This window comes from Bombina bombina, chromosome 3, assembly GCF_027579735.1.
Source record: "Bombina bombina isolate aBomBom1 chromosome 3, aBomBom1.pri, whole genome shotgun sequence".
NCBI classification, from domain to species: Eukaryota; Metazoa; Chordata; class Amphibia; order Anura; family Bombinatoridae; genus Bombina; species Bombina bombina.
Window position 1 is genome coordinate 1121176005 of NC_069501.1, and position 23275 is coordinate 1121199279.

At 36.0% G+C, this 23275-nt stretch overlaps 1 protein-coding gene across 1 annotated transcript in view; it reads left to right on the plus strand.

Annotated features, from left to right (window-relative positions):
- FLT3 (fms related receptor tyrosine kinase 3) overlaps positions 1-23275 on the plus strand; it is a 234497-nt gene that overhangs the window by 107685 nt on the left and 103537 nt on the right. The window contains exons 7-8 of the mRNA XM_053708480.1: positions 952-1079; positions 22603-22768. Of these exons, the coding sequence (XP_053564455.1) occupies positions 952-1079; positions 22603-22768 (294 nt within the window). The remainder of the gene's footprint in view (positions 1-951; positions 1080-22602; positions 22769-23275) is intronic.

Sequence of the window (23275 nt, forward strand, 5' to 3'; positions counted from 1 at the left end):
AAAATAAAAGTTGCACTAAACACAATATAAATACATTAAAGTAAACAGTTACCACAATTTAACTATTTTCTGCGCATGCGACAATCAGTAAGGCATGCTCACGAAATAAGTATTCCCAAAAGTTACAGTTACACCATGCACATGAAATAGTTAAGTAATGTACACAATGAAACATTTTAGTTAGGGCTGCCGGTTCCTCCTTCTGTAGGCGACATACCTACAGATAGAAGAATCAGCAGCCCTAATTATACAGTTACATCGTGTGCATGAATGAACTGTTTTGTGCGCCTGATGTAACTGCTTTGTTGGGAACGCTTATTTCTTACTGATTTTGCATGCTCAAGAAATACGTGTTCCCAACATTACATAGTAGTTCAATCGTGGTAACTGTTTAATATAATATGCTCACAATGTATTACATTGTGAACACAGTATATATCAACGGGGGAAAGTTTATAATATCCCATCTAGATTGTAAGTTCCCACAGGAATAGGGCCCTCAATTCCCCCTGTATTTGTCTGACATTTTTTGTCTTATATTGCATTGTTTCACCGTTGTACTCATGGATAGCGCTGCGGAATCTGTTGGCGCTTTATAAATAAAGAATAATAATAAATCATAATAATAATATATGTATCTTAAGAATAATTCTATAATAATATTTAATAAAGTTTTACTGTGTATTTACGCTGGTAAATATTTAACATTCCAATGTTATATAGGGGAAAATGTGATTACTCAATTAATACTGAAAATGTTATTTATAATTTAATCTATTTTGCACTAATGGTAATGAATAGATTTGCATGTATTATAAATTCTCTTTATAAGATAACCACATTCCTTCTATAAAAAGGTGTGGTTCTAATACTAACATATATTTCTATGTTTTAATTATTTTTTTATATTTTCCTTAGTTTCATTTTTGTATTGCCATTTATCTTTTGTAGATCTAAATTCTGAGACATCTGTACCTGACTTACTAATTAAAACTGGAGAGCCATTTATTATGAGATGTCGAGCAAGGTACAAATCCTATGACTTCGACATAAACTTTAATTTAGGAAGGGAAGATAAGGTAAGCTTTTTGTCTCTATTAGACATGTGCATTTGTTTTAAGACAAATGCTAAAATGAACACATTTTGTATATTTTTTGCATTTGGCAGAAATACAATAAACAAACAAATGCAGGGGACAAAAAAACGTGTTGATTCAATCAAGTGGTTAAAAGCCCTAGAGACAGGAAAGGCACTTCATATTTACAATGTTCAATAACAATCCAGCCATGTCTTTTTTATTTGATTGATTCATTTTTCAGCCAATTGGTATGTAAGCTTCTATTTTGTTCTTGGCTACTCCTGACCCCATAAAAAAATATGTTTTGTAAAAATAATATATATATATATTGTGCTGCTGGTTTAAGCAGTTCTCTATTTTAACATGTGAGTATAATCTTTTATTTGTGTGATGAAGACATCTTATATGTTTGGAAATAAATACATATATATAATATAATTTTAATGGAATAAGATTTATTGAGATTTTTCAAAGGAAAACAAAGAAAAAAAACAAAAACAAGAATATAGCAATGAAAACACAATGGGGCATATTTATCAAGCACCGAATGGAGCTTGATGCCCCGTGTTTCTGGCGAGCCTGCAGGCTCGCCAGAAACAGCAGTTATGAAGCAGCGGTCACAAAGACCGCTGCTCCATAACCTGTCCGCCTGCTCTGAGCAGGCGGACAGACATTGCCGGAAATCAACCCGATCGAGTACGATCGGGTTGATTGACACCCCCCTGCTGGCGGGCCCATTGGCCGCGAGTCTGCAGGGGGCGGCGTTGCACTAGCAGCTCTTGTGAGCTGCTGGTGCAATGCTGAATATGGCGAGCGTATTGCTCGCCGTATTCAGCGAGGTCTGGCGGACCTGATCCGCAGTGTCGGATCAAGTCCGCCAGACCTTGATAAATAGGGGCCAATAGGTTACAATAGCAAGATCTGCAATTCACATCCATAGAGGTGTTAAATTCATGCAAATAGGACATGGAGTGGTCCACAGCTAAAGTCAATAATGCACATTATGGGGCCGATTTATCAAAGGTCGGATGGCCCCTGATGCTCCTGTTTCCGTGCAAGCCTTTGGGCTCGCCGGAAACAGCAGTTATGAAGCAGCGGTCTTAAGACCGCTGCTCCATAACTGGTCCGCCTGTGGTCTGCAATCCGCCGGATCCTATACGATCGGGTTGATTGACACCCCCTGCTAGTGATTGGCCTCGAATCTGCAGGGGATGGCATTGCACAAGCAGTTCACCAGAACTGCTTGTGCAATGTTAAATGCAGACAGCGTATGCTGTCGGCATTCAGTGATGTTTGTCGGACATGATACACTACAGCGTATCATGTTGGACAGACAATGATAAATCGGCCCCTATGATTGAATTTTAGTTAAAGAAGTTAAACATTAGACCTATATGTAGACCAAAAAATATTAAACAGAAGATAAAATACATAATTTTGTTTGTCTTATATCTGTAATTATATAAATCTATCTTACATAAAAGAAATATGAAAAGTATATGAAAATATCAAGATTAGCATATGAGGAGGTTCGGTCAGGTCCTAATTTCCCAAAGATCTACATTAACTGAAAAATGAAAAAGTATATTTGAAACTTGGTATGTTCTGTCTAAGTATATGAGCCAAGGTGGGGATTTTGCTTTATTATGGTTTAATTTTTCGATTATCTTGCTCTTTTTATCGTGTACTCACCGATAGAAACAAGATTGCCTAAGTTAAATATATGGGAGAGGGAAAACTAAAAGCGAAAAGTGGTTACAAATACTGCTGAAGCAATAATACATTATTTTATTAAATAAAGAGACAGTAAATCGGTTTTCCTATTCTCTCACATCATCAGATGTTCTAATGTCAATACAGTAGTTCTTTCTTAAAGGGATATGCAACAGTGCTCTTATAGTAAAAACAAATTTGTTACATCAAAGTAAACATAAAAAGAAACAGATTGTACAAAATACAGCAAACAATTAACTTTTTTTTCGTGCAAAAGGAGCAGTTAAAATTTCAAATTGTAGCCCCTGCCCTAATAGAGATAAGAGAGCAAACATCTTTTAAACTTAAGTTGCATTCTGCCTCTATTGGGCATGAGCAAAACAGACTTACTGTCTATCTACCATTATCTGAATAGTAAACCAGATCATGTTACTCTAGAAGATTTATGACATCAAGCTATAAATTCCTTTCTGCAGACATCCCAGCCTCCTTATAAGTGACAGGAAGTAATGGGAAAAAAATTAAAGGAAAAGGTGGAGAGGGCGCTACAAAGCTAACACAATACCAATAAATTCAAGCTGATAGAAACTGACATACTATATGTCCCTTATTCAAACAATAAAATATTTATTGGAGCATATCTAAAACATATATATATATAAAACATATATAAAATCCATAAAATAGAAGAAAGAGAGGGGCGCCTTATGTGTAGAATAACCAAACCAAAAAAAGCTTATGCACTCGAGCCAAATTGGTACTCACATTTGAAATAAGCACTCCAATGTGAAATAAGCACCCCAATGTGCTAATAGAAGCAGACTGACATAATATGGTGTGTCAGTACACCCACTCCAGGATATCCCCGCCAGGTGTGTCTGTAATGGAGAGTCAAGACAACAAAGGAAACCACATCTGCAGATCAACCAAATAGATGGAACAATGGAGATAATTATGCCAAATGGGTACTCACAATGTCCAATAGCACACCTATGTGCTAGTAGATGCAGAATGATAATTTTAGGTTCGGGCGTATCAGCTCACCCACTCCAGGTGTTGCCAAAGATATGGTCCAAAAACAGGATAAATGCACAAACAGCCACTATACTTGTGTTATAGTAAAAAACATTTTTATTAAAAAACTGAAAACAAAAATTAAAATAAAAAATTAAAATATTAAAAGAATATAATAATAACAAGTAGTGGTCAAGGGGGTAATCCCCTCTAATGCAACGCGTTTCTCTGCACTGAAGGGCTGTTTCCTCAGGCATGTCTATATATAAAATCCACTTGTATAGTGAACTTTATTTCATCAGAGTAAAAACTCCCCTCTAATGCAACGCGTCTCCCTATATTTTTTTTTTATTATAATTTTTCTTTATTGGAAATTATTGAACAAACATAGAAAGAAAAACATATCATACTGTATATCAGTACAAAAGAATGGATACATAACATAAAACACAGTAACCAAAAAAATATCTGGAATAACATCAAATCAGATCCAGTCGGGTCAGGGTTATTAGACCCACCTTTCAAAAGCAAAGTCCGTATGGATGGTTGTTATCCATAACATTAGTCAGAAGCAGTCAGACTAGAGGACAATCCCCTCCGTCATGGGATTACCAACAAAAACATTTACATTTTAATAGTAATATAACCTAAAGTATAACTTGCTTATATTTTACTAAATATGTCATATTATTCATCATATGGAAACATTCTATCACTGACTCTGTTATTTTATAAGAAAATACCTAAATTACGGATAATGTGAAATTCAACCAAGAAACATATTTTGGTTACTTAATCATCATCTTTCACCACTATCATTTATTCAATAAGACCTTATTATCTTAAAACGAAACAAAACATATGAAATAATAAAGAGGAAAAAGAAAGAAAGGAGAGAGAAAAAAAAAAAAAAAAAGAAGGAAAGAACAGAAATTCACTCTCTCTCCCCCCCCGCCCACGTCTCCCCCCCGACCCACCTCTGCATCGTCTGTTATTTACCTGCCATATTAATCCAATCTAGGCACTATCATCTAAAAGCTGTTTATTAGCAATAGTTAACTCCATAGACACTGACCCCCGAAGGGGGGAAATCAGTTGTAATTGTATTTCCTTCAGAAAGCTGGCAATTACATTCCACCATTTTAATATAAAAAGATTGACTTGTGTTTCTGAGTTTATTGATGTGTCCATTTGCTCCATTATCAATAAATTTTTCAGTTTTTGAATAAATTCTGTTAAGGTTGGGGCTTTACTAGATTTCCAATATTTTAATATGAGTAATCTACCGACCATTATTGCTGAATTTAATTGACATATATGCTTATGTGTACCACTTTTATGTCCATCTATAAAGAACATTATATGTTCCAACTTGAATTGAAAGTGTATATAGTTGATTCTATTTAGCCAGTCGTTAATCTTATACCAAAACTTCTTGATTTTGGGACAGTTCCAAAAACAATGGTTCAGGTCAGCATTAAAGGCTTTACATTTATAACATAAAGCCTCAGAGTGATCCCATTTCGCTTTCTTACTAGGAGTAATATATGTTCTATTTATTAATTTAGTATGAGACTCCCGCCATGAGGTGGATAATGTTGCTGTGTCAGCCAATGTAAAGCTTTTATATATAATTTCTGATGCTACCTGCCACTTTTTAGCAATGTGCTCCAAGTTTTCCTTCCCCAATTCTGTTATAATTAATTTATATAGCGAGGTTACATTGTATTTCCCTAATTTAAAGAGGTTAATAGGCGTCTGAAGGATATTCCATGCACAAGCATCTGAAGAATCAGATGGGAATTCCTTTAAGAAATGGTGAACTTGAAAATAGGGGAAAAAAAATCCTTTTTTGAAATAGCGTATTCCGTAGCTAGATCCTGTAATGATCTGCATGCCCCTGAGCCCCTTTCTCTTAGCTGGTCCATATATATAAGGCCCTGTTGAGCCCAGGCATTGAAGATACGGGAGTTCAATGCTGCAGGAAAATTAGGGTTACCCGTTATGGTTAGATATTTGGAAAATTTATAATTAATATGAATTTTTTTAAGAATTTTCTGCCAGGCCCTAATTACGCTATAGATATTTGATAGTGATTTAATTTTAGTTGGACATTTATTCATGTTACAATGCAGTAAAGCTTTTAAGGAGTAGGGTCCGGTCAAAGTTGTTTCCAGCTTCTGGTCCACAATGTATTCTGCATTTGTCAACCATTCAATTGCAATTTTAGAAATGCATACTAAATTATAGGTCTCAATATCTGGAAGGCTTAGTCCCCCATATTGTCTAGGCAAAACAAGTCTAGATAATCCGATAATCCTCCTTTTGTCCCCCCAAATAAATTGTGCAAATAACTGGTTAAGTAGTTTTATATCTTTTTGTTTTATAATAACTGGGAGATTTTGCATTAAGTAGAGGAGTTTAGGGAAGATCACCATCTTGATTATATTAATTTTGCCGGACAGAGTTAGGTAAAATTTCGACCAGCTGTCTAGATCCTCCCTAATTTTAGCAATAATGGGTAGATAGTTAAATTCATACCATTCGTTATAGTTTTTGGAGAGTTTAATCCCCAGGTAATCAAAGTTAAATTTAGCTTCTTTAAACTGATGTTGCAGATAATATTCTTTGTTTTTAAATAACCAAAAGATTTCTGATTTGTGGGTATTAACTTTGTAACCTGAGAATGCACTAAATTCTTGGAGGAGTTGGGTTAATAAAGGAATAAACTTAGCAATGTTAGCCATGAGGACTAGTAGGTCATCAGCATATACAAGTGTAGGGACTTTCCTGTGTCCCAAATTAATCCCTTCGATCTCCTTCCTTATAGATATTACAAGTGGTTCTAATGCTAAATTAAAAAGGTAGGGTGATAATGGACATCCCTGTCGTACACCTCTATTTAATGAAAAGTATACGGTAGGGGTACCATTGGCCAGGACGGATGAGGTTGAGGATTTATAAGTTGCTCGAATAAAATCCACAAACGCTCCCTCGACTCCAAATCTTGGGAGGACTGAAAACAGATGGTCCCAAGAGATGGAGTTGAAGGCTTTTTCAGCATCGATTAATATTAGGGCAGAATCCGATGTTGGGTTTTTATGCAGACGGGACTGATTTAGAATTAATTGTAATTTCCGTAGGTTCCTTATAGCAATTCTACCTGGCATAAACCCCACCTGATCCTTGTGTATCAAAGGCCCGATAAAAGATTTTAGGCGATCAGCTATGATACTCATCAAGATCTTGTAATCGCAATTAAGGAGCGATATCGGTCTATATGAAGATATCTGCTCTTTGTCCTTGCCTTTTTTAAGGATAAGGACTATTTGTGATGCGGCAAAATAGCTAGAGCATAGTTTTTTACCCAGATAATAGCTGTTAAATAAAGAGACCAAAGTTTGGACAATGTCGTCTGACAATATTTTATATAATTCTATAGGGAGCTGATCAGGCTCAGCAGCTCTGTTAGATGTTGCATTTTTTATTGCATTTAATACTTCCTTAGAAGTAATTGGGGCATTCAGTGTTTCTCTTTGGTCTGCCAGTATTTTAGGTGTTTTAATCTTGTGCCAAAAATTATTTTTAATCCGTGTGTCTATTTTCTCTTCCGAATAAAGGTCTTGAAAATAATTTGTAACTACGCTGGCGATATCCTCACTTTTGACAATTCTAACGGATGTAGACTTAAGAGCTTCAATCTTTTCTTTTGCTTTGGTTAAGTTAGCCAGAAATTTCCCTGCTTTCCCTCCATGTCTGTAATAAAAAAAACCTGGATCTAAGTGTTTCTTGAGCACTTTTTTGCGCAAGAAAGATTTCTCTTTCTTTTTTAGCCACTTGATACAGCTCCCAACATTTTCTTGATGGGTCACTAATGTATGTATTGTAAGCATTGCGAAGCTGATTAGCAAGTTGGTTATCCCGCTTTATACTTTTCCTTTTTTGGATAACTAAATAGGCGTTAATCTCGCCACCAATTACGGCCTTAAATGATTCCCATAATGTTTCAGTGTGTATGTTCGGGGAGGCATTTATATCAAAAAATTCTTTCCATTTAATTTTCAGCCATGCTTTAAATTTAATATTGTCTGCCAGATATCTTGGGAAAAAAAGTCTATTATTAGAAGGAAGTTGGGTCTGCTTTAATGTGATAGATAGAGTTAAGATCGCATGATCCGATATAACTATTTCCTTTATATCTGTAGTCATGTCTAGGCTTAACATATTTTCAGAAACGAAAAAATAGTCTATTCTGGACATTGTTTGATGAGATTTGGACTCACATGAGAAGCGTCTTACATCTGGGTTATGAATACGCCAGATATCCTTTATATGAAGTAATCTAATAAAGTTTTTAAGAATTTTAGACTCCTGTTTGCTATTTTTATTTAATGAAGGTTTAAGCCTGTCTAAAGTCGGATACGCGGTTAAATTAAAGTCGCCTGCGATAATCAAATTTTTTGAATAAAGATGCAGCAGTTTCCTCTGAAGATTATCCCAGAAATTTTCATCCAGGTTATTAGGGGCATAAATATTGCAAAAATTAAAAAGCATGCCTTGTATCATCTCCCTATATTTAGCTAGCAATAAATAGAGCAGTTAAAAGTTCGAGTTAAAAGTCCAGTATGTATTATATTATAAAAGTCCTGTATATATTCTAAAAGCCGCCTTATTTTTCCAGTAATTTGTAATCCTTAGATACTTTGTATAAGAAATTAATCCCAGCACATTTTGTAGTTTGTGACCGCTGTATTAGCGGACTTCATCACTGTGTGTCACAAATGCCAAAAGTTCTAACATGTGTGATAATATATTAAAAAACACTTAGATTACCTCACCAAAGCTCCCTCTATACCGCGTATGTCACCTATCATCCCCAGGAAGTGTGATTGAAGTCTACCAAAAACGTCAGGTTTACTGCTGCTCTAAACTTCCTGCTTCTCTGGGTAGCTAATCTTCGGTGTGTGCGGTTAGAAGTGAAGCTGGTCACGTGACCTTAGTTCTCTCTTCTGATTTGTGGGAATATGTTCTCTCCGTATGCGGTAAGGATTAAAAGTCTTGTTTCACAGATTGTGACATATTTATCAATCTCCGTATATATATTTATTTATTTATTTATTTTTACCTCCCATTATAAAGGTCTCCTGAGACACTGATGTAAATTTTTCTTCTATACATTTGTTGATGGAAAAATTTGTTTTAAAATCCAAAAATAAATCACCAGCCATGCTGGTGAAGCAGCGTGATAAAAAATCTAAAAATTTAGATAGTAGTATGGAAACTAGGTTAGAAGTACAATCTACTGCATTAAACAGTCGAGAAACTACAAATTTGGTTAATCAAATCTCTGAATTAATAATGCCTCAATTTACTATATTAAGAAAGGAGATGGCTGAGCTAACTGTAGAAGTGAGACAGTTTGCAAGTAAGATTTTGGAGGTGGAAAGCCAGGTCTCTGATCTGGAAGACCAAATAAATAACTATGAACTGCTAAATAAAAATCTTGGCACTGAAGTTAAAAACTTACAAATATGATTAGAGGAGCTTGAAGACCGAGCTCGTAGGAATAATATTAAGGTTATTGGTCTTCCAAAAGCTTGTCAATATCAGGGATTATTAAAATTTTCTGCGGGTACTTTACCTCAAGTTTTAGGATTACAGATAGCAGACAATCAGTTTTTAGTTGAAAGAGCACATAGATTTGGACCTATCAGGAGAAACTTGGATGAAACTGTTAGAAGTTGACCTATAATTATAAGATACTTACATTTTCAGGACAAAGTAACAATGAGACATTACAAAAAATTCAATAATGTGCTGATTGACCAAAATAAAATCCTACTATTCCAGCATTATTCAGCAGAAACCTCAATAAAAAGAAGGGAAATGTATCCTTATTGTACAGCCTTGATTAAACAATTTGAACTATTGGCTGTTCAAATCAGCCAATAGATTTTAAGCAGCTCTCATCCTTTTGGCTGATTTACATTTTTCAGCCAATAGGAATGCAACGGTACCCCAATATAAAAGGGGTACCTTGCATTCTAGATTCAGTGTGTGGCGGTCAATCGCATGAAGAGGACATTACACGTGGATGTCTCCGCCGGTCCTGGACAGCTCCACGCTACCGGGATGATGATAGAAGATGCCCCCCGCGATGTATGAAGATGTAGCTGCCTGGATGAAGATGGATGTCTGGACTTCACGAACTGTGAGTAGATTTCCTGGGGTTTGTGTTAGGTTTTTTTTTTTTTAAAAATGTGGGTGTTTTTTTTTTTAGATTAGGGCTTTTTTATTTTAATGGGCAGTAAAAGAGCTGAATGCCATTTTAAGGGCAATGCCCATACAAATGCCCCTTTAGAAGCAATGGGTAGCTTAAGTTTTTTTTTTAGACATAGGTTTTTTATTTTGGGGGGGTGGGTGGGTCAGGGGGTTTTACTGTTCGGAGGGACTTTCTAATTTTTTTTATGTAAAAGAGATGTTTAACTTAGGACAATGCCATACAAAAGGGCTATTGGTAGTTTATTGTTAGTTTAGGGGGTGCGGAATGGAGAGTTGCGTTCAGGGCCGCCACTAGAAATTTTGGGGCCCCTGACTAAACCATTGATCAGGGCCCCCCTCCTTTGACGTGCAATTTTTGACCAAGTGACTAAAACGTATATGCACTTTATTCTTAAGTGTCTATTTAAATTGGAATTGTTGTAAAGGTAGTAACATACACACACACAGACACACTCATACACTGAAACACACACACACTCACACATAAGGATTCACATATAGACACTCTAGCAGACATGCAAAGAAACACATTCAGACACAGACACTCAGCACTTGTTTACATTGTTTACAGGCTAAAACGCTTGCCTTACTGCACCAAACTGCAAAAAGTGTAATCTGGGTCATTGTGTGTAGATGTTACCTGTTCAGAAGATAATATTCAATATTATATACTAGGGAGATAAGTTATTTCAAGATGGGAAGTGTGGTGGGTTTTGTTCCCCCCCCCCCCCCCTATTAAGTACAATATGAGTAAAATGTATTTATGAATACAGGATTAAACTTACTTTCTTTGAATGTTGGGGGAATAACCTCCCCAACCAAAAGAGCCTTAATTGTTAAACATCTAAAACAGTACAAGCCAGATATATATATTTTTTTTTTAGAAGACGCATTTGAAACAGGTGGAAATTGTTATCTCAAAAAGAATTGGGTTGGAAAGGTTATTACTACCCCTTGCAATTAGATTGAGTTAAAATGAGGAAAACCCATTGTGGTAGACAGAGAGAATCTAAAATTTTAAAAAGATTTATACAAGCTGAATGTTAACGACATTTGGTGAATCCATAACCCAGATGTTAAAAATTATACTTTCAAATCTAAATCCTATAAAGCGATGTCTCGCATAGATATGTTTCTGGTTTCAGAGTCTGTAACTTGGAGGTTATAGCTTCTATAAAAGAGCTAAGTATTACAGATCATGCAATTATTTCTTTAAATATATTAACCCCTTGAGTGCTAACGACGGCTCTGAGCCGTTGCAGAGTTTCCCACTCTGGTGCTAACGACGGCTCAGAGCCGTTGCTAGCACTCTCCCACCTTGAGGGAGATCTGGGGGCTACCACCCGCTCCTACCCCGGCGAACGGGCCTGCATAGTGACAGGCATCGCCGGGGCTTTACGTTATGCCTGGTGATGTCACGCCAAATGATGTGATGACTAGTGATGTCCCGAACTGTTCGCCCGCGAACGGTTCACAGCGAACATAGCTTGTTCACGTTCTCGTTTGTGGGCGAACACATGGCGATCCGCCCCTATGTATCATCATTGAGGAAACTTTGACCCTTTATGTCACAGCCGTCTGACACATTAGAGCCAATCAACATCAGACACTCCCTCACAGACCCTCCCAGCTATTCGGAATCCGCCATTTTAGACTCATAACGACCTTGCTTTCTTAATGAGAGGACGTGTTGTGTTTTTGCTCCTGACATTAATAGGAAAAACATTGCTAGGCTAGTGTATTTAGTGTCCACTACAGTCCAGAAGGACTCCACTCATCTCTGCTGCAAGCACAGCACCCCAAAAAGCCCTTTTTAGGGCTATATTTCGTGCCGTTTTTTTTTTTTTTTTTGTTTATTTTTTATTAGCATTTGCCTGGCTTTCAGGCTGTGTGTTTAAGGCTCACAGCATATGCTGTGATTACTGCCACCACTGATATCTCCCTAACAACATTAGTTTAAATTTAACTAATCAAAAAATTTTATTATTTTGCTAGTGTAATTTTTTTTCATTTTCTATCAGGCCTGTGTCACACAGCATATACTCTGGTTCATTGCTCTGTGCCAGCCACCAGTGTTAATATCCGTTTATAACATTATTTTAAATAAAAAAAAAATAAATAAAAATATTTTGCTAGTGTAATCTAATTACATTTACTATCAGGCCTGTGTCTGTCAGGCTCACTCAGCATTAATATACCTCATTTTTTTTCAGTCTTTTGGTTAATTGGTCTGTGCCAGGCAGCCACCCAGCACTCATATCTTCTTCACCTTAATTTAAATCTAAAAATTTTTTTTAATTTGTTTGATAGTGTAATCTAATATAATTTTCTATCAGGCCTGTGTGTTTTGCTGACATACAGAGCCTACTGTGTTTACTTGCTGCCCTCCCTAGTCTATAAGCCACGACTCATATGTGTTTAACCTTTTTTTAATTTCCCCCCCAAAAAAATAATTTAAATCATTTTTCTAGTGTAATCTAATAGTATTTTCTATCAGGCGTGTGTGTATCTGACTTACAGAGTCTACTGTTTTTAATAGCTGCCCTTCCAAGGCTATCAGCCATGACTCATATGTATGTGCTTAACCTTTTTCTTTAAATTCCCCAAAAAAAGTCTTTAAATCATTATGCTAGTGTAATCTAATTTTATTTTCTATCAGGCCTGTGTCTAACTGTCTATCTGACTTACACAGCATACTGTTGTTAATTGCTGCCCTACGTAGCAGCCAGCCAGTGCGACCACTCATAGAGTGATATGTGCATTGCACTTCTTAACATAATTGTAATATTAAAATCTAAAATTTTAAAATATTTTGCTAGTGTAATCTAACTTAATTTTCTATCAGGCCTGTGTTTTTGTCACTTACACAGCATACTGTGTTAAATTGCTGCCCTACCTACCATCCATGACTCATATCTGCCAGCCTGTGTGCCAGGCCCAACTAGCCAATTAGTGGCACCAATCATAATTCTTGTAACAGTATATAAAAAAATAAAAATCATAATTTTTTGGACTGCAAATATTCAGTCTCCTAGTGCCATTGAATTGCATTTACCTCCTGCCTGCCACTGCCAGCCTTTTGTGCCAGGCCGTCTAGCCAACTATTTACACCAATCATAATTGTTGTCACAGACAGTATAGTTACTAATTAAAATTAAAAAAATTTTGATTGTTGATCTTAATCCTCAGTTTGCTCGTGCCATAGAATTGCACTTTTCTACTGCCTTCCAAGCCTGTGTGCCAGGCCTACTTGAAAAATATTTACACCAATCATATTTGTTGTCACAGTATTCTTAATAATTAAAAATTAAAATTTTTGGTAATAGTTGTTGTGAATCCTCAGTTTGCTGGTGCCATTGAATTGCACTTTCCTCCTGCCTTGCAGCCTGCTGTGTGCCAGGCCCACCTAGCCAATTATTGCCAGCAATCATATTTCTTTTAACAGTATTGCAAAAATTGTCAATCATCACTGTTTTGACTGTCAGTATTCAGTCTCCTAGTGTCCTTGAATTGCATTTACCTCCTGCCTGCCAGCCTTTTGTGCCAGGCCGTCTTGCCAACTATTTACACCAATCATAATTGTTGTCACAGTATAGTTATTAATTAAAATTAAAAAATTCTTGATTGTTGATCTTAATCCTCAGTTTGCTCGTGCCCTAGAATTGCACTTTTCTATTGCCTTCCAAGCCTGTGTGCCAGGCCTACTTGAAAAATATTTACACCAATCATATTTGTTGTGCAAGTGGACTGTTTGCGGTTGATTGCGGTGCGTAACACTTGGAGTTTGCTCTGTCACTGTGATGCGGCCGTAACCCTTACACTACCTGATAGATACGACATCATAACTTATGTTTTAAAGCACATTATTGCAAACAATTTGGGAATGTTAGTTGATTTAGGCCCATTATGGCTTAAAAGCAGACTCTGCATAAACTATGTAATTTTCCATGGGAGTTTTGCCAGGGATCCCCCTCCAGCATGCGACAGTCCAGGTGTTAGTACCCTTGAAACAACTTTACCATCACTATTGTGGCCAGAAAGAGTCCTTGTAGGTTTTAAAGTTCGCCTGCCTATTGAATTCAATGGCGAAAATTTTAGGTTCGCGACATCACTAGTGATGACGTCGCCACGCAACTTTATTTAACATTCGCAATGGTAAGTATAGGAGCATGGGGCATGCTGCTTAGAAGCCAACAAGACCAACATTTGAAAGCTTGGTTAACTAAAAGATGGAGAGAGTATTGCAGAGGAAATAAAAATTATTATCACAAAATATAAATATTCTGGGAAGCTGCAAAAGCAGTCCTCAGAGGAGATATCAAGGCCTATACAGTGAAATGGAGGGAAACATATAAGGAGCCTGAAGTTCAACTTGTTAATCAGTTAAAAAATGGATTCAGGGAATATATACAGACACCAAACAGAACAACCTGGGAAAAATATTCAGAAGCAAAATTGGAAAGGGACACTTTTTTGAAACAGAGGAACCTTAAAACAAGAGCATTCTTCATGAGACAAAGAGGTAAATCTGCTAACTTTTTAACAAAATTGATTAAAGATAAAAAAAAAGAATAAGGCGATATTAAGAATCAAGAGAGATGACATAAAATAAATGTTAGCAGAAGACATAAGAAAGATTTTTAATGAGTACTATACAAATATATACTTAACAAATTAAGTTAATCCTACATATTAAAAAACTCTGGGAAAATATAGTATTACCTAAAATTATTAAAGAAGAACAAGATGAGTTAAACCAATCTATATCTGTGTAAGAAATTTGGGAAGCAATAAAAGAGTTAAAACTGAACAAGGCCCCTGGACCTGATCAATTGCCAAGTGAATTTTATAAGATTATAAGTAAAGAAATAAAATATACTCTTTGCCAGTTGTTTAACAATTATTATATGTTTAATGATATGAAATCTCCTTATTTTAGTACAGCAATGATTTCATTAGTTATAAAAAAAAAGATAAAGATCCTGAATTGATCAATTCATACAGACCAATCTCACTATTAAACTGTGACTACAAGTTGATCACTGCGATTGTAGCTAAAAGGTTAAAAAAACCTGTTAGTAATTTAATACATATCGACCAAGCAGGTTTCATGCCTGGCGGCAATATAACAAATAATATGCGAAAAGTGTTACCAGCCCTGGATCATTATTGGAGTAAAAAAAGATGTAGAGAAAGTAGGAATATGTTGCAGACAGATGTAGCTTTAATAACTGTTGATGCCAAAAAGGCATTCGACTCCATATTCTGGGACCATCTCTTTACTTTTCTAGACTCTTATGGGATAAATGATAGATTCCTTGATTTTGTTAAACTTATATACAATAAAAAATGAATAAAAGTTCTTATCTATTAATCAATGGAAGTCTATCAGATAAAATACAAATGGCTAGAGGAACAAAGCAGGGATGCCCACTATCACCTCTACTGTTCTATTTAGCTATATAACCTTTGGCTGTTCTATTGAGGCAAAAACTAGAGGGAGTTCAAAAAGGACAGGCTAAATTAACTCTAGCATTATACGCAGATGATCTACTGTTGTTCATATCCAATACTTAGAAAGAAATTCCAAACATATTAGAAATGATTAAAACATTTGGTGCTTGTTCTGGTTATTAGATTAACCAGCAAAAGTTGGAAATGTCATGGCTGCATAAAACCAAGGATTGTCCTGAAAAACTACCATTTTGAATAGTTTTTAAAAAAAAAATTATTTGGGGATTAAATTTGTATGCAATCCAGCTAAATGGTATTCATTAAACTATACCAATTTTTAAAAAAAGTACAACTTAAAAATAAAAAATGGTACTTATTACCTCTCTCATTATCTGCTAAAATTACATTAATTAAAAAAAATATCTGCAATTATTATATTTACTGCAGAACATACCTTTATTTATTATTGTAGCTGATTTGAACTTATTTGATTCTCTATGTAATAATTTTCAACATTAAAGATGTCCCTTAAAAAAAGAGGGGAGGGATTTCTTTCCCTAATAATACATTTTATAATTGGAAAACTATGGTCAAATTTGCAGTAGATTGGATAACGCAAAAGAGTTTCATTATATGAGTTAGAAGAACAAATGATCAAACCATTCTCACTGCAAGCTATTCTCCATGTTCAGACAGCTAACCTGCCACTTAACTTTAAAGAAATGAGAGTAATCCAAAATATTTTTATAGCCTGGAATAAATTTTGCAATTAATTAAATATAAAGAATATACTATCATATTTTCTTCCTATTGTGGATAGTCCTAATTTTACCCCAGGAATATATAAAGGTATTTTTCAGTTATGCGAGGAAAAGGGTCTTAAATACATATACCAAATTAGAGAAGAACCAACTAATAATATTAAATCTTTTGAAATAATTACGAGAGAATTCTCTATTCCATGATTTTTTTTTTGGTTATTTACAACTGAGACATTTTTATAAGGAATTTAATAATGAAGAGCGTACAAATTGGAAACTTGGTGTAATAGAGAAGGGTATACTATATAAAATAGATTGTTTTTTTATTTCTATTTGCTATGGTATGATTATTGACAAAAAGGGACAATATATATATAAATATTAACTGGCGAGAATCTTAATAAATTTGTCAATTTAGTGTATATTACCCCAGCTATTCTAGCAAAATGGAGGAAAAATGAGGATGATAGATGTTTTCGATGTAAATCTCAGAGAGCAGATATTCTACACTGTATGGTATTGCCCAAATATATTACAGCTCTGGATGGAATACAATTAATTTCTGGACTAATAAATATCTAGAGAGAAAATTTGTTTTTTTTTTGTTCCTAAAATTATTATTTTTGTAGTTGGTATGTGTTGTAAAAGAAAAGAGGGAGAGGAACCTAATAAATATGGGTATTTTAGTAACTCAGAATCTAATTTTTCAAACCTGTAAGAAAAGTATACCACCCAGTATTAAAGAATTTGTGCAAAATATGCATATCCAACTTAGGGCTCATTTCCATTGGGTCATTAAAAATAAATTACGGCTCCATTTTAGTACCAGGTTTTCATTTAATTATTTAGCGCATTACGTGCAGTCACCCTTTTCATGTAGGTGTAAGTTAGCATTGTGTTAATGCTTCCACCCGATGCAGGATTTCTTGAAATGGAATATATACTGTGAATTGAAATCTTGAAATAGTGTTTTTTTGTTTTTTTTCTGAGATAGGGGGAAAATGAAAACTAGGCACATGCAACTAAATATAAACTAGGTTGAAAAGTCAAAGCGGTATTGTAAGTCTTAATGAAGGAAAAAATAACTTTTGTGGTTTATATGTTTAACACATGTGTCGTTAGCATGTTTATTGTACAACTAAAACAAATGTATAATTTACAATTAATTTATTGAACGCATCATGAAATGTATTATAGATGCATAGTCTCTTTTCTTTTATTATTGTTTTTTGTTGTCTGTAAAATGAAATGATTTGCCTAAATAAAAAGATATAATAAAGGAAAAGATTAATAGTACTAAGATTGTATCTCATGAAAAGATCTTTAAAGGCTATAAAAATTGTGGAAAATGTCTTACTACAAATGGTTATATATAGATATACTTGAAGTGCGCTTATAGAAAAGCCAATTACTACAACACACTTGTTAGGAAATACATTTTAATACATTAAAATAAATTAAAATTAATTACCACTGGTGGCTGTTCAATGGTGGTTAAATACTGCCTTTAAAGAAGAAAACGAAGCATCATTAAAAAACTAAATCCATAATCTGTCTCTTTAAATTAATAATTCTGTCTCAATATAAATGTATATTGACTGAACTTCCAAAAAACGGAAAGTAACATTTGAAACCAGAAATAATATTTGATTACTGAATTTTAATGGATTTTCATTCTTATCAACATTTGATTGTCCAAAACGAATGTCCACAAGACTATTCATTCTACCAAACGAATTACACTTTCAGCACATTCGCCCATCTCTAATATACACATATAAACACATAAACACATAAATAATATCTGAACATATATAGAAATATATAAGTACATTGGAGCCCTTTGCAGTTAAGTAGCTGAAAACATAAAGAATCATATTTATGCAATATTCATTTTAATAAAGTGCTTAACTATGTATTTACTGTAAATATTTCACATTCTTATTCACATAAGGGAATATGTTCTAAGTATTTTTAAATAGATATTCCTATATATATCTATATATACAGTGGGGCAAAAAAGTATTTAGTCAGCCACCAATTATGCAAGTTCTTCCACTTAAGAAGATGAGAGAGGCCTGTAATTTTCATAATAGGTATACCTCAACTATGAGAGTTAAAATGTGGAAACAAATCCAGACAATCACATTGTCTGATTTGGAAAAAAATTATTTGCATATTATGGTGGAAAATAAGTATTTGGTCACCTACAAAAAAGCAAGATTTCTGGCTCTCAAAGACCTGTATCTTCTTCCTTAAGAGGCTCCTCTGTCCTCCACTCATTGGCCCATATTTATCAAGGTCTGTCGGACCTGATCCGACAGTGCGTATCAGGTCCGATAGACTTTGCTGAATACGGCGAGCAATACGCTCGCCGTATTCAACATTGCACCAGCTCACAAGAGCTGCTGGTGCAACGCCGCCCCTGCAGACTCGCGGCCATTAGGCCGCCAGCAGGGGGGGTGTCATTTAACCCGATCGTACTCGATCAGGTTGATTTCCGGCGATGTCTGTCCGCCTGCTCAGAGCAGCGGTCTTTGTGACTGCTGCTTCATAACTGCTGTCATTCGGGGCTTGATAAATATGACCCATTACCTGTATTAATGGCACCTGTTTGAACTTGTTATCAGTATAAAAGACACCTGTCCACAACCTCAAACAGTCACACTCCAAACTCCACTATGGTGAAAAGAGCTGTCGAAGGACACCAGAAACAAAATTGTAGACCCGCACCAGGCTGGGAAGACTGAATCTGCAATAGGCAAGCAGCTTGGTGGGAGCAATAATTAGAAAATGGAAGACATACAAGACCACTGATAATCTCCCTCGATCTGGGGCTCCACGCAAGATCTCACCCCGTAGGGTCAAAATGATCACAAGAACGGTGAGCAAACATCCCAAAACCACACGGGGGGACCTAGTGAATGACCTGCAGAGAGCTGGGACCAACGTAACAAAGGATACCATCAGTAACACACTACGCCACCAGGGACTCAGATCCTGCAGTGCCAGACGTGTCCCCCTGCTTAAGCCAGTACATGTCCGGGCCCGTCTGAAGTATGCTAGAGAGCATTTGGATGATACAGAAGCGTATTGGGAGAATATCATATGGTCAGATGAAACCAAAGTAGAACTGTTTGGTAGAAACACAACTCGTTGTGTTTGGAGGAGAGAGAATGCTGAGTTGCAACCAAAGAACCTCCATACCTACTGTGAAGCATGGGGGTGGCAACATCATGCTTTGGGGCTGTTCCTCTGCAAAGGGAACAGGGCGACTGATCCGTGTACATGAAAGAATGAATGGGGCCATGTATCGTGAGATTTTGAGTGCAAACCTCCTTCCATCAGCAAGGGCATTGAAGATGAAACGTGGCTGGGTCTTTCAGCATGACAATGTTCCCAAACACACTGCCCGGGCAACGAAGGAGTGGCTTCGCAAGAAGCATTTCAAGGTCCTGGAGTGGCCTAGCCAGTCTCCAGATCTCAACCCCATAGAAAACCTTTGGAGGGAGTTGAAAGTCCATCCAGCCCCAAAACATCACTGCTCTAGAGGATATCTGCATGCAGGAATGGGCCAACATACCAGCAACAGTGTGCGACAACCTTATAAAGACTTACAGAAAATGTATGACCTCTGTCATTGCCAACAAAGGATATATAACAAAGTATTGAGATGAACTTTTGATATTGACCAAATACTTATTTTCCACCATAATTTGCAAATAAATTCTTTCCAAATCAGACAATGTGATTGTCTGGATTTGTTTCCACATTTTGTCTCTCATTGTTGAGGTATACCTATGATGAAAATTACAGGCCTCTCTCATCTTCTTAAGTGGGAGAACTTGCACAATTGGTGGCTGACTAAATAATTTTTTGCCCCACTATATATCTATACCTATATTCTTAAATAAATATATATATATATATATATATATATATATATATATGATGGATTTTTGGTAAAATATATTTCTAAACCTAAATATATATACAGTGGGTATTTAAAAGAATCATACCCTTGAAAATAATAACATTTTGTTGCTTTGAAGCCTGAAATAAAGACAGACACAGTTTTTGTTTATCCAGTTGTATTGACTTAGTGCAACTTATAACATCTGAGTTAGAAAAAGGATCACCTTCTTGTGTCAGTATTTTGTTGAACCACCTTTTGCTTTAATTACAGCCTTTAGTCTGTTGGGATATGTCTCTACTAACTTTCCACATCTAGACTGTGCAATATTTTCCCACTCTTCTTTGCAGAACTGCTCCAGTTTTGTTACATTTGATGGTGACTGTTTGTGGACTGTAGTCTTCGGGGCCCATTTATCAAGCTCTGAATGGAGCTTGTGGGCCTGTGTTTCTGGCGAGTTTTCAGACTCGCCAGAAACACAATTTATGAAGCAGCGGTCTAAAGAATCGCCGGAAATCAACCCGATTGAGTACGATCAGGTTGATTGACACCCCCCTGCTAGCGGCCGATTGGCCGAGAGTCTGCAGGGGGCGGCGTTGCACCAGCAGCTCTTGTGAGCTGCTGGTGCAATGTTAAATGCGGAGAGCGTATTGCTCTCCGCATTCAGCAAGGTCTTGTGGACCTGATCCACACTGTCGGATCAGGTCCACAAGACATTTGATAAATAGGCCCCTTCAAGTCATGCCACAGATATTCAATGGGGTTTAAGTCTGGGCTCTGACTAGGCCATGCAGGGACATTCACACTTTTGTCCTTCAACCACTATGTGGTCATTTTTGGTGTGTGCTTTGGGTCATTGTCATGTTGGAAGGTAAACCTTCTTCCCATTGACAACTTCCTGACAGAGGGCAGCAGATTTTCCTCAAGAATGTGACAATATTTTGCCACATCCATTATTCCTTCTATCCTGACAAGTGATCCAGTGCCTGCTACAGAGAAACACACCCATAACAGGATATTACCAACTCCATGCTTAACTATAGATATGGTTTTATTTAGATGGTGAGCTGTATTGGATTTCCTCCAGACATATCGTTTGGAGTTGAGGCCAGATAATTAAATTTTAGTTTCATCTGACCATAACACTTTTTTCCATGTAGCCTCAGCATCTCATAGGTGAGTTGTGGCAAAGCTCAGTTATGACTAAATATAGCCTGTCTTGAGAAGTGGCTTTTTTCTTGCAACCCTTCCGTACAAGCCCCATTTGTGGAGTATTCATGATATTGTTGTCTCATGCACACAATGCCCACTCTTTGTCATAAATTCCTGCAACTGCTTCAGAGTTGCTGTGGGCCTCTTGATAGCCTCTCTGACCAGTTTCCTCCTAGCTCTTTCATCTCGTTTGGAGCAACGTCCTGATCCAGAGAGGGTCTGTGTTGTACCAAATACCTTCCACTTCTTAATAATAGACTTCACTGTGCTTCTAGGCATTGATAAAGCCTTTGATATTTTCTTGTATCCATCTCCTGACCTGTGCCTGTCCACAACTTTATCCTGTAGATCTTTTTTTTTTTTTTTTTTTTTTTATATTTTTTTTTTTTATTGAGCAAACATAGCACATTGTTACATACATGGCAAATAAAGGCACAAACAGCTTCTCAAAAGTTGACAACAAGGTAAACACAATACCATACCCATACCCACACTGTTGTCTTGGCAGCCAATCTTTCCTGTTCCCCATTTGAATTTTTAAAGGTTTGCTGTGTCATCAAGGATTGCTAGCTCCACTGGCGGGAGCAAATTTTTTGAAAGCGTGGATGACACCAAAGTCTAACTGTGATAGTGTCAGTTGACAGCACGTTAGGATAATTTGGCTTGAATACAATGTCCAGGTAGTCCTACACTGGAACCTTACACTGGAACCTGTTGGATTTTATAATTCCCCAAATAACACTATGTGAATTCCCAGTCATGATGACTATTATATAGCACTCAACAGCCAATCATACATCACAGACAATCCGAAGCATATGATTTCTGCAAGGTCAAGAGCCAAACATGGCAGCCACTGTGAAGAGATTTAGGTCCCTATAAGTTTCCATGCATAGTCTCAATCACTTTTATGGTTCATCCTGTCTTTTTTCTTAAAATTCATAATTTTGCTACAGATCAAAAGGTATATCAGGAAAATTACATTTTAGGAATGGAGAATCTTTAGAGTCTTGAGTTCTTTCAATTCAAGTAAATAGGGAAACCATCAATAACAAATCATTCCACTTGCTGTTAGTATAATACTGTAAGTTATAATCATTTCCTATGTTTAGCAAATGAGACTGTAAAACAATATGATGTTATTTTTTTAAATGTAAATCTATATGCATTGCAGATAATGATTTTTGAGGAAAGTGCATATGATTCACCATCTTCTTCACCATCTTCTTCAAGTATGACAAGAGTTGTATTTGCATCTACTGCACGAATGGAGAAAAGCAACAATTTCACCTGCGTGTCATCATCTCATTCCAGCAAAGCAGCAGTGGTGAAACTTTTAGGTACAGTAAAGAAAGACACATATTTTAGGAAATGAAAATATGTTAACTGGATTTAGAGAATGGCATTGTTTCAAAAATCCATTAGCAAATTATTTTCTCATTATGCATACTCAACTAAAAAAAAAATAGAAAACCACCTTGAGCGTTGTTTTTCTTTTCCCCTATGCTGTGGTCAGTTAGGGACAGATATAAATTAGCTTCTGTACATATCAAGTAATATGCTGATTGTAAGAGTCTCACATTTCTGAAGATTTAAATTACAAGAAAAGCAGGCAAACTAATTAATGAAGGTCTATTGCAGTTTGTTTTCACTTTTTTATGTGGAACAAAATTTTGAGTTTGAAATACCTTTATCTTTTTTGGAAGTGTTGTAAAAGCCTACTTATAAATGTGTGAGCAATAATCCTTTACATAAAGCATAATTGTGAACTCCCATTAATGAGATACACAGTTCCCAAGGTAAAAACATAATGTATGCTTACCTGATAAATTCATTTCTTTCATGGT